This window comes from Tauraco erythrolophus, chromosome 21 (genome assembly GCF_009769465.1).
Source record: "Tauraco erythrolophus isolate bTauEry1 chromosome 21, bTauEry1.pri, whole genome shotgun sequence".
Lineage (NCBI taxonomy): Eukaryota > Metazoa > Chordata > Aves > Musophagiformes > Musophagidae > Tauraco > Tauraco erythrolophus.
Window position 1 is genome coordinate 7,416,033 of NC_141485.1, and position 16,728 is coordinate 7,432,760.

At 41.7% G+C, this 16,728-nt stretch overlaps 1 protein-coding gene across 2 annotated transcripts in view; it reads left to right on the forward strand.

Annotated features, from left to right (window-relative positions):
* BAZ1B (bromodomain adjacent to zinc finger domain 1B) overlaps window positions 1-16,728 on the forward strand; it is a 50,529-nt gene that overhangs the window by 8,015 nt on the left and 25,786 nt on the right. For both annotated transcript variants that reach the window (XM_086624832.1, XM_086624833.1), the window contains exons 3-9: window positions 373-517; window positions 1,420-1,618; window positions 6,086-6,207; window positions 7,091-7,288; window positions 9,453-11,145; window positions 15,248-15,386; window positions 15,878-16,008. In XM_086624832.1, the coding sequence (XP_086480958.1) occupies window positions 373-517; window positions 1,420-1,618; window positions 6,086-6,207; window positions 7,091-7,288; window positions 9,453-11,145; window positions 15,248-15,386; window positions 15,878-16,008 (2,627 nt within the window). The remainder of the gene's footprint in view (window positions 1-372; window positions 518-1,419; window positions 1,619-6,085; window positions 6,208-7,090; window positions 7,289-9,452; window positions 11,146-15,247; window positions 15,387-15,877; window positions 16,009-16,728) is intronic.

Here is a 16,728-nt window from a genome sequence, read left to right on the forward strand (position 1 = left end):
GAAGAAATGCTGAGTGTTCATCATCATCATCATGTTCTTGTTGGAAGCAAAAAATATAAAGTAACAAGCCCCAGGATAATGAGATGGTAGTGGTATTACTTAACATCTAATTGGGAGGCAGTAATAACCATCAAGGAATGCTTTATGGTGTTCCTTCTGGGAAGGACAAGAGCAATTTGTATTGTTATGCCAATTAACACTTTGGGGGAGTGCTGGGGTGAAGGCACCAAAATGCGCTTGGATCTTTGCGTGCTAATACGGCATCTGCCTCATCGTCCTGGCTGTTAATGTTTCTGGAATTGCGAAATGGAGGCTTCTTTGCATTTTGCTTTTATTCCCTGAGTAACGAAAACTTCTTATGTGCTTGCTCAGCTTGAAGGAGGAGTTCCCCATCTGGTATGAGAAACTGGTACTGGAAATAGTCCACCACAACACCGTGTCTTTGGAAAAGTTGGTGGATGCAGCTTGGCTGGAGATCATGACCAAATTTGCAGTGGGAGAAGAGTGTGACTTTGAGGTAAGAATCTGTTTTCCACTTTATCCTGTGCTTTTGCACAGAACTTATTTTGGATGTCTAAAGGCAGGAGATGGGGAAGAATGTGTTAGTCACTATGTGTTAGATGGTGGGAATTTCTTTTCTATAGAATCCCCGTGACAGCACCTGCTTTTGCATGTAAAGCGGTGCCATAAGCAGAAGCACGTGGATGACCTGTACTGAGGGCACAAGAAAAATGACTGATCTCTGTGTGCATGTGGGGAAATAGAGATAGATTTGTTATACTGTGTAAATATGTGATGGTCTGTGTATATATTTAAATATACATAAAAATACATATTTTAATTAAAAGAAGTTAAAAATTGTAATCTGCTGTAATTTTTTTACCTGACATGTTCCCAGAAGGAGTAGTAGTCTTAAGCTGACATAGCATGAAGTCAACTGCTTACAAATCTCTACTGATGCTGGAATGATTAGAAAATACCCTCCAAAACTGGCGATGATGGGGAAAACTCAAAACTTGTTAAAAATAAGGGGTATTATAAAATGCTCTCTGATAGCAATCTGTTTGGGACTTACTCTCTCCACTGGGGCTGCTGAGAGAGCACATTTGCACCTTGCACACATGCTCTTTCCTTAGGCTGAGAAAGCAGCATTATTAAATAGTGGAAAAACTTGTGAGTTGGCAATTCTCTCTTTCGTAGCAATTTGTACAGAACTTCCAGGTCAGAGGAGTAGAAAGAAATTCTGTAATTGTTTCGTGAGGAGAATCATGGGCTTCTCTCAAGGAGAACATTTTAGTGTTTTGCCACATTATGGTTTGTGGATGGTCTTAGTTGATTTATTTTCCATCCTCATAGTGTTAAAACTCATTAGTTCATGTGTCTCGCTGAGGTTCAGTTTTCATCAATATTTCCATTCAGGTTGGTAAGGAGAAAATGTTGCCTGTGAAAGTTGTGAAAATACATCCTCTGGAGAAAGTTGATGAAGAGGCCTCGGAAAAGAAGTCTGACGGAGCCTGTGATTCCCCGTCCAGTGACAAGGAGAACTCCAGCCAGGCAGCCCAGGACAACCAGAAGGAAGCTATCCTGAAGGAGGATGACAACAGGAGGGAAAGCATGAGTAAGTAGTAAGACAGCATGGCAGTAGGTAGTACCTGGAAGTGAGTGTTTGAATTCATGGATGTCTGTATGACCTGGGCTGTGAATGTTGTATGTGATGTTTAAACAGCGTTAGTTAATGAAAACCCCAAAATTGTCATTGTTAGTAGTGCAGCTTTGGTGGATCAGTGCTGTTGGCTTTCAACTGTTCTTTTCTGTTTTAAAGCAGAAAGCGTGCTGTCATTCTAAGGTGTAATACTGAAAGCTATGCCTGAAATCTATAAGTTTCAAAAGTAAAGTGTATTTAAAGAAAAAAAAAAAAGGAAGGAGTGGGGAACAGCAAAGGTTCATGCAGAATTGTAAAGTTCTATTGTGATGTTCATCCTCAGAACAAACGTCTCTAGTTCTAAAAGCTGTTGTTCTGCAGTCAGAGACAAGGTCTAATTCTCTATTATGTCCCCAGCTGACATAAGAAATAAGGGGATTTTTTAATTTTTGTTTATCCTCTTTCCAATTCTCCAATGCTGAGACAAAGTTCATACAGAAAAATGCATGGTAATTTTTTTTTTCTAAGGGTTCAAAATAAAGCATGTTTTGAAATGTTCCCTTCTTTCATATCTGTTCCTCCTTGCTGCAGCACTAAACAGTGGATGTCCAAGGCTTTTCTTGACTCTGAGAAGGTTCTGTTGAAAGAGGAAAAAAAAAATTGGTTTCCAATCCTGTGTAACTTCTTAAAAATGGAATAATAAGATTCCTTAAAAAATATTTCAAAAAGTGTTTTCAAACAAACAAAAAAAACAGCCCCACAGCACAGCTCTAATCTGGATAGCTTAATTTTAAAGGCTACATATTTTGTTACATAAATGTAATAAACTGTTTACATTTATAAATAGCCACTCCAGTATCTGAGGTGGGTGTACCTATCCTCCTCTCATATGGAAAAGAGGAAACTCGGAAAACAGCCCAGCAAGCTAATAGCGAAGTCAGGAGTGGGAAATAAGTTCTACCAAGCTTAATAATTGTCAGCTGTTTCTGATTGGTACTGGAAAAAGTTATGAGCTGTTCTGATCTGTTTTGATTTCCTTGCAGTGTTCTGTATAACCAGGAGGAAAAAAAAAAAGTTGCAGAAACAGTCTGGCCTTGTACTCATCCTTGGAAACAGTAGTAGTGCTTGGAGAGGAATTAATGCATGGGTTTATTTATTTATCTATTTATTAAACTGAGTAATAGTTCTTTCAAACTACCTCATAAAAGGCATGGAAAGTACTCTTTAGTTTAAAAATGCTCATTGATGAAGTTTACAGAAGCATTTTTGGGCTGGATGTTTAATAAAGCCTACCATACTATTTTGTTCATTGGTGTTGCAGTATTCTAACCAGCTGTGTTCAGCTGTGCTCTTGCTGACATTGCCAGTATAGCTCCCTGAGACTGGAAGAATGCTCTAGGAATGGGGATTCCTGCACCTTTTTCAGTCTCTGACTCAGCTGATTATCTGGCCTGTGTTTAGTCACCTCTGTAAACTGGGACTGCCCTACTCTTTCTGTAAAAGGTGAACCTCAACATTTTCAAATCAAAGGTGCTAGCAGAGTCATAACATAATCAGTAAAAGCAGTAAGCACCCATTCTTTTAACTCTTCTTCTTGTACGTAAGCATTTATTAAGATTATATTTTATTGCTAATGCTGTTATATTCCAGATTCTAGTAGAACACAGGTTCATAGTAAGCTCATTGCTAAATCTGTATTCCAGAGTCCATTAAAATAGCTACGTAGCATTTGTTAAATTTATACAGCATACCACAGTAGTAAGGATTTGCTGTCATTTAGTGAGTTGAGGCCCTGAAGTGCACCTGCAGGATACAGTGTACAGTGTCTGGAGGCACCTAGCCACACTGGGACTTTTTCTTTCTAATAACTTGCATACTTCACCACTGATAGTATGGGTTGAGGTCACTACACAAGAGTGAGCGTTTAGAAGCAGTAACAGGCTCTGCATAACAGTGTGTGATGCAAGAGCTGTTATCTTGCTGTGCTCGCACGAGGGGGCAGAGTTAACCTTAGGATTTTTTACTGATGCTTATGTCAAACTTCCTGATCATGTTTGTGGAAAAAAGGAGCGGAGAAAGAGCACTTCAGTCTCTCTAGGAGTCTGCTGTGCTTCAGAAGCTAAAAATAAGGCTTTATGGTGGCTTTATTGCATCATATGTGCAATCTGAAGTGGCTTTGTATTTTTAGTTGCTTAGGGAGCAAACTCTGGAAAATCTGCAGAAGTGAGAGGAAAGGCTAGTTTTTCCTGAATATGGATGGTGAACTACCAAAGGCAGGTTTTGCAGCTTGAGCTGTAATTGGAACTAATACTACTTTGGAAAATCCAGAATAAATGTTGAATAGAAGGAGACAACAGCATATGGATGCTTTATGAGGTTCCAGTAGCGTAGTAAATGCAAGTTTTATTATAGTATGATGTAATGACAAGTGTACTTGAAGTATGCTTTTGTAAAATAATTTCAGGAAGGGAATGTATAGTGATTTCTTCTCCCTGTCTCCCTGCCAAGTATCCAAGTGCTGCTTGATGGAATCCAGTGTAGTCATCCCTATTTCTGGAATCTAGAAAGTAAATCACAAAAGGAGAGGTCGCTTACAGGCCAGGACTAAGCAACACATTGTGATTTCTTAAATATGAACTCGCTATGCGTGGTACACATCCAGCAGAGAAAACATTCAACTGCTTAAAAGCCATTGAGGCAGATCTCTGAAAGCAGATCTTTTACAGAGCTTGAAGTGTCTTGTATGCAACTTCCATTGTGCTCTTAAGCAGAAAAACATAGTTCAGTATTTGCGAACTTACCAAGATTTTTCTAGTACAAATGTGTAACCAAAGCAGGCAGAAGTCTCAGCCTGGCTTGCAATGAGAGGATTAGCCTCCTTTCACATATACTGTCACTGTTGGGAAATCCAGAGGGTTTTAATTTTAAAGAAAGTCTTGTGTAATGCGTGATGCTTGGGGCAGAGGATTCTGTATCGCGATATCTGAAATATAGCACTAACGCGGGACGTAGCCGCACGTTCATGTTTATGGTGCAGTGCGCCTGCAGCACCTTGATCTGTTCCCTGACTGAAGTGACTGATTTTTGGAAGGGATGGGAGGGTCACAGCTTGGCTTCGTACCCCGTAACCTGTAATGCTGCTGAAGCTCAAGTGCTGTAGGGCTTACAAAGTGACAATGGCATATATGTATTTAAAAGTCTGACTTAGGTCTAGCAGGGCCACAAAGATGATGAAGGGAGTGGAGCATCTCCCTTCTGAGGAAAGGCTGAGGGAGCTGGGTCTCTTTAGCTTGGAGAAGAGGAGACTGAGGGGGGACCTCATTAATGTTTATAAATATGTAAAGGGTGACTGTCATGAGGATGCAGCCCGGCTCTTCTCAGTGGCATCCAATGATAGGACAAGGGGAAATGGATATAAGCTGGAACATAGGAGGTTCCACTTAAACATGAGGAAGAACTTCTTCCCAGTAAGGGTAACAGAACACTGGAACAGGCTGCCCAGAGAGGTTGCGGAGTCTTCTCTGGAGATGTTCCAAACCCGCCTGGAGGCGTTCTTGTGTGATCTGATCTAGGTGGTCCTTCTCCAGCAGGGGGATTGGACTAGATGATCATTTAAGGTCCCTTCCAATCCCTGACATTCTGTGATCTACTTGTATTCTGCATATACTTAGGAGATAATTATTTTCATCTGTCATGCTCGCTTTGGTGTTTTCTTTGAGTCATAGCCACAAACATAAAAACATTTGAGGATCACTTTCTTCAGTAAGCTTGGATTTTGTCTTAAATGATTAACATTTGCAACCTGAATATAGAAATAGTAGACTCAACATCAGCTGGCAGGAAGATGTGATGCCTTCGTACTCTTTCAGTTACATTTCTCTTGAGAATAAAAAGACTGACTCTGTAAGTGTGCCTAAAACTCCACCTCAACTAGCTCATACACATAGGGTTCATAACTGTAAAACACTTAATGGCCACCAAAGTTAAATGATTTTAAAAGTTACTTCAATTTAGAGTCAGTAGTTCCTGCACTAGAATTATTTCAAATATGGCATGGCAGAGACAGCTCATTCTCTCAGCAGGAGCTCCCTAAGCAGGTTACTGGGTAGGCTGTGAAACCTGTCTCCCCTACATGAATTTCATAGACGTTTTCTGCCTTTGCATAGGTAGTTGCAGCTTACTGCTGTAGAGAGATGGTTTTAAATGCTGCAAGTGGTCCTTTATACTCCTTGAAGGATAGGTGTTACCTCCTATTTCAGAGCTGTTTAGGGACTCCGTTCCCAGCCTGCGTCTTCAGGATATTTCTGAAACCTGATTTGAGATTTTTTTCCTGATGTTCCAGTTTAACCAAACACTGTATAGATAGCAAGGGATGGAGTGCCCAGTCCAGCGATGGTTTTGACTCCAACACTAAGACTCTTAATTCTTACCTTGCTTTATCAGACGACCGAGCACGTAGGTCTCCTCGGAAGCTTCCCACTTCCTTGAAGAAGGAAGAAAGGAAGTGGGTTCCACCTAAATTCCTGCCACACAAATATGATGTCAAGCTAAAAAATGAAGATAAGGTGAGTTGTCTGCTCAAATCCTTTCTATTTGAGTATGAATATGCAAGTTTATATGAAACATGAATATGCAAGTTTAAATAATCACTGTCAGCGTGTCTGTACAGCACAGCGTAGTACTTTCTGCCGGGGTCGTCGTGTTGGAAAGAGAGTGGCTGTAGTTGTGCTGTTTCTGTATTTGATTGGGTTTTGTGCATGGAGACACCTGACAATTCCCTCATACCACACACTAGCAAGCACTGAGTCACAGTGCTGCAGTAGCTTCAGAGTTGTTGCTGCTAACTGTCTAATATCTGGTCAAGCAGTTAGTGAAATGTGGTCAGAGGTGGACTAGATCATGAGTGGCAGTTGCTGTCCTTGTTCTAACTGAGCTTCTCTGAGAGTTGTAGATAGCTGTGCTTCGGGAGGCTCTGTAGCTGCAGCGCTGCTGCATGCTTTTTGCCATCTATTTGCTAATTTGACAAGAGAGGCAGTGCTGACCTCAATTTAATGAGTACCACTTGCAGAGTTACTCCTCTGGTCTCAGGAAAAAAAAAAACAAAAAACAAAAAATAAACACTAATATGTAAAAACTTTTAAGTTAGTAGCAAGCACAAGCCGGAGGGAGGCCAGAGATAAAGCAGTGGGCTTTGGCAAGAAATCTGTGTCATAAACTAATGTTTTTCACTTTTTTGGCTAACTGAATCTCCTGCCAATCTCTGTTGTGCATCTCAGTTCTGCAAGTTGTTTGGTTTGCTTTGAGACTTTACAAGAGAGCTTTGAAAGAGTGAAGAGGTTGTGGACATGAAGCAGTACAATGGTCCTTGCTCCTTTTACTCGTATGCCATGTAGTTATAATGAGATTAGAAGTTAAATGTTAACAGTTTCTCTGTTTGTTATCTCCAAGATCATCAGCAACGTACCAGCAGATAGCTTAGTCCGTACAGAACGGCCTCCCAACAAGGAGATCCTGAGGTACTTCATCCGTCATAACGCGCTACGGGCCGGCACGTGTGAGAATGCCCCGTGGGTGGTCGAGGATGAGTTAGTGAAGAAATACTCCCTCCCCAGTAAATTTAGTGACTTCTTGCTTGATCCATATAAGGTAAGAATTCCTAAAAGTATCATCTGTGCTTTCTTACCCGTTCCCCACCCTTAAACAGTCTTGGCATAGACTTTGGTGTGCCAGTTGGGTTTTGGTGCTCCCAAGGTTATATCAACTTAGAGAGATGCAGACCAGGAGGGCTCAGTCTTCTGAAGATTGGCCCTTTAAGAGGTGACACAACTTGAATGTCTGAAACAGTGGTCTGCTCTGAAAACCTGAGGTGTAACTGCCTTTTTCTTGATTTTTTTTCCAATAGTTTGTATTACTTGTCAATGAGTAAAGACATGATTTACTGGTGTAAAACAAATGGAAGAGCTATAGTCCTTACCTGGTAATGTCAGTTATTGTGCCCTTTTCATGACTACAATGCAAGAGGCGCATGTGTTTGACTTCATGGTGCATGGTTCTTGTATGGTGATGGGCTAAGGGATGGCAGATACCCCAAATGTTGTACTGAATCTAAATAACAGGGATGGGTTTTCTTGCCAGCCCTTTGTAACAACAAGCCAAGTGTACTGTTAACTGAGTATGTGCCATATTATGAAACCTGCTGTTTTAAAATCCATCTTTGGGTGTAGAAAGTATTATTTATTTCATTTAGTAAACTAAGTTTTTCATGAACTCAGTCTTTGTCAAGTGTTGTAAAACTAGAAGAGAAATATTTGCTATACCCTGTTTTCCTCTTCAGGAGGAGAGCACCCTTTTCTAGCAAACTTCTATGGATGACTCTGGAGTAAATTTGCTTAAAGGGAAAAATAAATTCTTGATATTTGAGCTGTGTTTACCCTTGCTGTACTATTTGGAGTCACTGCCTTAATAAAAATTAAAGTATTTGCTGGTGATGTACAAATTCTTTTACTCAGTGCTTTACGTTTAGGGCTGGTGCCTTCTGTGGTGTGTTTCCCACTTGGCATAGAGCTTGAATTTATGTTGAGTTTTTAAACACTGAGAGGTGGCTGGAGAATTTATTAATCCAGGATCAGTGTTCTGATAAAATAACTTTTGACAGTTGAATGCATCATGTAAGTCGTAGATCTAATATTTGTGAATTTGTCATTAGTATGATTCATGTCAGTGGTGGATGCTTTTGACTTAGGTAATTCTGTTCAGCAAAAATTTCAACACTGAATTTTTGCAGAATGAAGTTATACAGACACTGGATTTGGTGATTGTGCAATCTTCAGTAAAAATTTCTCTAATGGGCTAATGAGGGCTCTTAAAGTAAAGCCCTCAGGAGTGAACATCCATGAGCCAAAAACCTGAATATCCTATGGCAGTCTTAACTTGCTTGCGTTTGTGTATATCTGTCCTTAAATAAATGGTTCTTAGATGCTTGCACCTTTCGCTGTGCCTACCACTGTGGAATTTTTTTATTGCTAAGGAATCTCAGATTTTCAGCCCCTGTCTTCTGGCAATTTTATCCATAACCTAAAGGTTATATCTTTGTATTTTATTTTTCACTTCTTGAAATAAATTAGTATTCTGGGTGCATCTGAATTTGAGATGCTGAGGTAGTCCTGAAATCAGTCTCTGTTTGGCTCTGGGTTAAACTCCTCTGTGCTAAAAGCATGCTATCAGGTAGGTTATTTCAGCAGCTTAAAAAGTCAGATATTCCGTCACGTTACTTCAGAACTGAATCCCGTCTCTCCTTCATTCCAGACACTTTCAGGCAGCTCAGAGACCAGTCTCTGCATTCCTGTCGCCCATCACTTCTGTGCTCCTTTGGTTTTCCTCTGGGTGGGGTCCAGGACTGCCCTACGTGACTCACTAAGAAATCTCTGAGCAGAGGAATATTTTTGAAATTAATATCAACGTTTTCCTGGCAACCCCTCACCCCACAGCCTTTTAAATAGAAACAAAGTTTTTAGAGTTTATATAATGTGGTAGGAAACGTTTAAAATTCTTTTTAGAGTTCGATTTTTATAAAGTTAAATGTGAACTTTCTGGAATGAGCTAATGACCTTATAACCAATGTAGTGACTACAGTGCAGCATACTGAAAGCTATTGTAGAAGCCTCTTACCCTTAATGTACTGAGTACTCCTTGTTCATTGGAAAAATACATTAAAAATAAACATAGGCAAAAATATTTGACAAAAAATATCTATATAACCTTTATTTGTCTTTAAATATTAATATAAAAATCATTCTTTCTTTAATTTTAGTATATGACTCTCAACCCCTCAACCAAGAGGAAGAGCTCTCGGTCACCTGACAGAAAGCCTTCTAAGAAATCCAAAGCTGATGGATCATCCCTGAGCCAGCCACTGAGCCCTACTCTGTGGTGCCATGTGCATTTGGAGAAATCTATTATTGGTTCACCACTGAAGGTGAAAAACTCTAAGAATTCAGAAAGTCCTAAAGAGGAGCTAGAAGAGGTCATGAAAATTGTGTCTCCTGCTAAACTCGGTTCCAACTTTCACGTTCCAAAGAGGAAAGGTCTGGGGAAGGGCAGTAACAAATCCTTGGACAAAAAGCAAAGAGGCAAAAGGGTTCTGAACGGGCAGAAGTCATCAGGGAAATCAAAGTCTCCTAGGAAAGGCTTGAAGACCCCTAAGATGAAAATGAAACAAATGACACTACTGGACATGGCTAAAGGTACCACTAAGGTGTCCAGGACTCCCAGGAATTCTGGAGGCACCCCTAGGTCTTCCAGCAAACCCCAGAAACGTCTGCCTCCTGCAGCACTCCGTCTCATTGCCTATTACAAAGAAAACAAAGACCGGGAAGACAAAAAAACTGCTCTTTCCTGCATCATCTCCAAAACAGCCAGGTTACTCTCAAACGAGGATCGTGCCCGTCTCCCTGAGGATTTGCGAGGGTTAGTACAGAAACGCTACGAGCTTCTAGAGCACAGGAAGAAGTGGGCCACCATGACAGAGGAGCAGCGAAAGGAGTACATGAAGAAGAAAAGGGAGAAGGTGAAAGAGAAGCTGAAGGAGAGAGCAAAGGAGCGGAAGGAGAAGGAGATGAAGGAAAAACTGGAAAAACAGAAAAGATATGAGGACCAAGATCTAAAAGGGAAGACCTTGCCTACTTTTAAACTGGTTGATACCCCAGAAGGACTTCCTAATACGCTCTTTGGAGATGTTGCCATGGTGGTGGAGTTCTTGAGCTGTTACTCAGGGTTATTGATGCCAGATGCTCAGTATCCCATTACGGCGGTTTCGCTAATGGAAGCGCTTTGTGCAGAAAAGGGAGGCTTCCTGTATTTGAACCGAGTACTGGTCATTCTCTTGCAGACCCTGCTGCAGGATGAAATTGCTGAAGATTATGCTGAGCTGGGAATGAAGCTTTCTGAAATACCGCTTACTTTGCACTCTGCTTCCGAGTTGGTTCGCCTGTGCCTGCGCAAGTCAGATGTGCAGGAGGAAAGTGAGATCTCAGACAATGTAGATGAAAGCAAGGATTCAGCAGCTTTTGAGGATAACGAAGTACAGGATGAGTTTTTGGAGAAACTGGAGACCTCGGAATTCTTTGAGTTGACTCCTGAGGAGAAATTGCGGATACTTGGAGCGCTGTGCCACCGGATTCTGATGACGTACTCAGTGCAGGACCACGTGGAGGCCAAGCAGCAGACGTCAGCCGAGCTGTGGAAGGAGCGCCTCGCTATCCTGAAGGAAGAAAATGACAAGAAGAAAGCAGAAAAACAGAAGCGAAAACAAATGGTGGCCAAGAACAAGGAGAACGGGAAAGATGAGAATATGATGGGAAGAAATGAAAAGAAGAAAATCGAGATGATGAAAATAGAGCACCGGGTAGAAGTAGAAGCTGATATGATCAGTGCTGTGAAGAGCAGGCGCCTTCTTGCCATCCAAGCCAAGAAAGAGAGGGAGCAACAAGAAATACAACTGAGAGGTAAGAAAAATACCAGGGGAGTAGAATGTTTGTGTGCTGTGGAGTAGAGGGGAATAAGTTAATGGCAAAATTGACAGCCTGTTTTCAAGAGCATTATCTGGTTTTAAGGGATTTACTCACTGGAGAAGTATAAATCAGCTGCTGCGGTTCCTTTGGCAGCTCAAAATCTGGGATGTTAAGAAAAAGCAATAACTGCTTCTAGTTTTTTTATCTGTGGGCATCTTTTGTTTGGTACCTTTCTAATTCTGTCAGGCCCAGGAAGGCCGGAGGGACAGAAAATAAAACAAAAAACTATTACCTACGTCCAGATATCTTCTGGCTCTTACGTCCAGAGGAGATATTTCCTGCCTAAAACCTGGTTCCTACAGCTGCTGCTGGCTTTGCTGCTGTGCACATTGTCAGGTTGATGGTAGCAGCCCTTCTCCCACATAAGGACTTGGGCAATAAATTTCAGTTTACAGTTTCTCACTTTAAAGAATTAATTATGGAGTTGTACAAATATAAACTGTCCACTCAAACATCTATAAATCATGAGTTGCAATACCAAACTTTGTATGCCTCTGTGTAAGTAGTGCTTTCTGTGAAGGAATATGAAGAGCAAAATACTTTGGAATTACACTTCAGGGATATTTTTTTTTGGTTGTAAATGTGGGTACTGGGCAGGTGGAAGTGGACAGCGTAGCTCATCTGGGTTGTTTCCCTTCTGAAACAGTTGAGGAACAAGCATCCCACGTGCAGCCTGGCTTATTTACCTTAGCTGGAATCTGGGAGTATCTGTTCTGGGAGACCAAGAACGGGTAGATAATGTGGAATACCCTGAGGCCCCTAAGGAAATAGACTGGATACAACCATGCCTCATGCTGAAAATAAGTAGGTCTTTCAGATCTTCTGTTAAGAACTATGAGTCTCAGAACTACCAATAAACTGAAGATCTGGAGTTCTGTCCTACTTCTCCAGAAAAACAAAATACCAGATACCTAACATGCTGTAGCTGAATGGCCTCTTGGCATCGATTCTTGGAGTGTTCTAGTTGTTTGACAGTTTATGATCAGACTTTACTGCAAATTGAAGTACAGTTTGGACACTACTCCTTGAGATGCTGCTGCTTATTCTCACTTGATAGTTTGTGCTAATTATATATGAAGAAAAACAATATTACATTGATGGAGATAAGAATCATTTGACTTGCATGCTGGGGAAGTTTAATTCTTTTGAACTCCACAAGGACAGCTAGGTCTCTTTGACAGGGAAGGAAGGATGAAGCCTTTCATTAAGGTTTGAATTCATATTGCTTCCTTTGCACATAAAAAACCCCCAACATTTCAGGCACCCAGGGCTGCTTTTACCTGTTAAGGAGTTGCTACCAGGCATAAAGACACCCTGAAAGTACCAAGGATCTTGGTTTAATGTTGATGGTGCAGTTGTCAAGGCTGCAGGGTTAGCAGCTTGGAGCTGCTGTGTTCAGGACTTCAGACTTGGGGACTGATGTGGTTTCAGTATGTGAAATACAGTTCTGGATAACCACAATGAGACTTTCATCAGTGCGCTCCTACCATCACACAGGCTTTCTGTGGCCTTTTCTGGCATACTGCTTTTCACACTACTTCAGTTGCATTTGCTTTTAATAATGTTAGTATCTCTGGGGAAAGTAAAAGAGTAGTTGCTGACAAGACACTTATTGTGCAGTGGTTCGTATCTATATATATATGTATATACCATTGCACAATAGGTGTTTTGTCAGCAGCTATTCTTTTCCATCTCTCTCTGGTAGTCAGAGGTTTCTTTTTCACTGCTCTGGTACCATCTGTAACACAGGGAGCACTAACCTCTTTCAAGTAAACCTGTCAAGATTGTGGCCAGTGCTACCAGGCTCGTCTGAGCTCAAAAAAGAATCCAGTGTAAGGAAGCATACCTGTATTTTTTTGTTCTTTCTTGACTTCAGAAGTCAGAACAGAACTTCTTGTTGAGATAACATGACAAATATCTGTATTTTCTTGATAGAGAAGTCAAGGCCCTTCCATTTCCATGTTACTGCAGCACTAGGAAGTGTTCTTTGCCTTATCGCTCCATGAAGCAATAGCTCCTGTACAGTCTGTTGGAGGAGAATGGAGATCGGGAAGCTGACCCAGCTAATGAAGTTGTATACAAGGGAGAGAGAGATGTGTTGACTGAGACTAGCTTTTGCCATCACAATTGAAAATAAGGTGTGGGGAGGAACCCTTTAGTTTGGTGTCTTTGTTCTCGATATTGAGCTCCTGGAGCGGGTCCAAAGAAGGGCGACTAAACTGGTGAAGGGGCTGGAAAATAAAACTTATGAGGAGCGGCTGAGGGAATTGGGGCTGTTTAGCCTAGAGAAGAGGAGGCTGAGGGGAGACCTGATTACGGCCTATAAATACTTGAGAAGAGATGGTGGGGAAGTGGTGAAGGGCTCTTTACATTAGTTATGGGTGATAGGACAAGAGGAAATGGGTATAAGCTTAGTCAGGGGAGGTTCAGGTTAGATGTTAGAATTTCTTCTCTGAAAGGGTTGTCAGCCATTGAAATAGGCTGCCCAGGGAGGTGGTTGAGTCCCCATCCCTGGACGTGTTTAAGAAAAGGGGGGATGAACTGCTTAGGGACATGGTTTAATGGGGGATTAGGGACAGTTGGACTGGATGATCTCTAAGGTCTTTTCCAACCTAGAAATTCTATGATTCTATGACTGAGCATTTTTGGCACATGAGTAAATTTAAGTTTCTGTTCTTTCCTTGCCTCTTCCTCACTCTGGCACTTGGTGGTACCTGCTGCAACTGGGCTTTACAGTTGGGTAGAGAAAACACCTGTCTCGGGAGTCCCCATGATATCCCATGTTGTAAGTGTTGAAGAGTTTGCTGACAGCATGGCTTGTTTTGGTTGGAGTCTTGGCTCTTGAGGGGAGGGAAGTGTACCTTGTGCTAGCATCAAGTGAGAGCAGCAAGTCTTGAGAAGGTGTCAAGAAGAGAAATCCTAGGGGAATTGTATCACCTCTGTCTCCTAGTGAAAGGTGGGAATGGTAGTTCCTGTAGTATGGGCCTCCTGATGTGGTTTGCAGGGCTCAGATTTAGGTGACATGAAGCATTGGGTACTGGTTGTTGTTACTTGTTCTAATTTCAGTACTTTGACATAGGGAGAGGTCACAAAGTTTAGGGAGGAGTTGGCGTTACAGTTTAAGTTTGGTTAACTGAATTCCTTTAACTGTGTTCTTTCCTCTGAAGTCCTGCTTAGCACTGTTGAGAATCATTAGTATTATTAGCCTTGTTTTAGCATCAGTAGCTAAATTTGCTGAAGCCTTAGGCTGCAAGCTGCAAACTTTCACCTAGGAAAGTTGAACTTGCCTTGAACTGTTACTGAGTTGCGTGAAGGGAGGCCCTGAGACCAGTGCAGAATGGAAGATAAGGGGGCCACGATTGTCGAGCAGAAGCTACAACTCATCCAGATAAGAAAGAGCTGACAGCCTGCCTGGAGACAGAGAAAGAATCCAAGAAGGAACAAAGACCCCAGACCAGAAATTACCATTGGACCAAGGGATGTGTGCAAGGTGCATGAAGAACAGGTGCATAGACTGTAAGGGTATAAATGCCCAGGGGTTTCTTTGTTCAACGTCCCTCTCCAGAGACACGCAGCTCAAACTGTTCCTATTGCTGTACCACTCCATTAAATTATTTTTTTTAACCTGGAATCTGATGTCTGAGACTCTGCTGTGGGAAACCTAGGACAAAGGATTTCTTCAGCTTTGGTATTTACATACGGGTTGTGCAGCATATTACTATATAAAACCTGATACATCAAGTTGGTGTAACAAATGCAAGGGTAATTTCTCCAGACAATTTTTACCCAGATTTTCCTCTTTCCTCAGCCTTATTTCATCATTATGCCTTGACTTCTTATTAATTCTGGAGTTTTTTTCTAGGATGGTGGGTGGAAAGTAAGATGAAGGGTAAATGGCTGTGCTAAAAGAATATTAACCAAAGTCACTGATAAATTATTTTTCTTTTTACCTCCATGATGTAGTAAAATAGAAGAGAATATTGATGTCTGGATACAATAAAAATAAGCTAATACTTTTCTGTGCTAATTTCAACAGTGAGGATGGAGAAAGAAGCAGAGGAAGAAAGGATCCGGAAGCTTAAAGCTGCAGCTGAGAAAACTTTCCAGGATGGAATTACCAAAGCGAAGCTGGTGATGCGCAGAACCCCAATTGGCACGGATCGTAATCATAACAGGTAGGAAAGGAGATGATCCTGAGCTGCCAGCTCTTCTCTCTGAGAGGAGCTTCATCAGATAGTAGCCCTCTAAGTGATTGATATGGAGGGAGTTGAGAGGACTCCCTGTGTGTTGGATTGTGGAGGAGAGCAGAAGTGAGTTTTTTATGTATACAGAGAGTAATGACCTTCACTGGTTTACATGGCCAACTTTTTGAGGCCTTCCTGTGGAGGTCAGGATCCACTAGCCAGTGGAGCTTCAAGAGCTTGCATCAGTGCTCAAGAACCTAATTACTGTCGTCTTTTTTGTTTGTTTGTTCCACAGGAATGCTTAGAATGGATTCTAATAAAAGCTTTTCATGTTTCTCAACTGTGCTAAAATAAAGATATACATGCATTCAGTTTTTGAGTCAAGCACACAGATGCTTCTCCCTTCTATGCAAGTAAAGGTGGCTCTGTGTAACTAGCCCGAAGGGGAGATAGGTACCTGTTAACATGTATGTTTCCTACAGGTATTGGCTGTTTTCGGATGAGGTTCCTGGCTTGTTCATTGAAAAAGGCTGGGTACATGACAGTATAGACTACAGATTCATCCTTCCCCATCAGAAAAAAGACAACTTTAAAAAGAACCACAGCCCAGGAGGTATGATCAGCCAGCTTTTCTGTGGGTATTTCCTTTGTTGCTGTCTGACTGTTAGAATGGATTTGTGAACCTGAGAGAGAACTGTCTAGTCTGAGTGTTTTCGTGGTGATACTCTGATTTAAGCCTTTGTTAAACTCTAGAAGCCTGCACACGGGAGAGTCTGATGCTCATGATGATCTCCCTCCTGCTGCTGCAGGTCTTGAGGCTGCCTGCAATGTACCACATACGGACCATGGGATACAATCACCTCTCTTAAAAGCAGCCGGGTTGGTGTCAACTGTGGACTAACCCCTCTGGCTTACTCTGAACCTGAGTTCCAGTGTGCCAGACTTCTTGGACAAGCAGTCAGTTTTGCACTGCAGAGAGTGAGGGTATCCATCACAATGCTAACACTCCACTGGCAGCAAGACTCGAGGATTAATTTGTGCAATAATGTCAAGCAGGACAGTCTTCTAGATACCTAGGGCCTTGCAGATTGAGGCTGTTTTGGCAAATAGCTCTCTTGCATGTGTCCTCTTAGCCTGCTGTTCACCTTGTACTGAATGTGTAGGTGAGGTACAACGACTAGCAGAAGTCCTAGTGCTTCTTCCTCTGTGATTTTGCCTGGCTGACCTGGAGTCTGAGTGCTGGAGCCTTGCAGGCAGAACTTGGACGTGCACAAAAATCAGTTGATCAGGAGGGAAATTTTACAATTCTGTGTGGAAGTAGTTCTTGGTATGG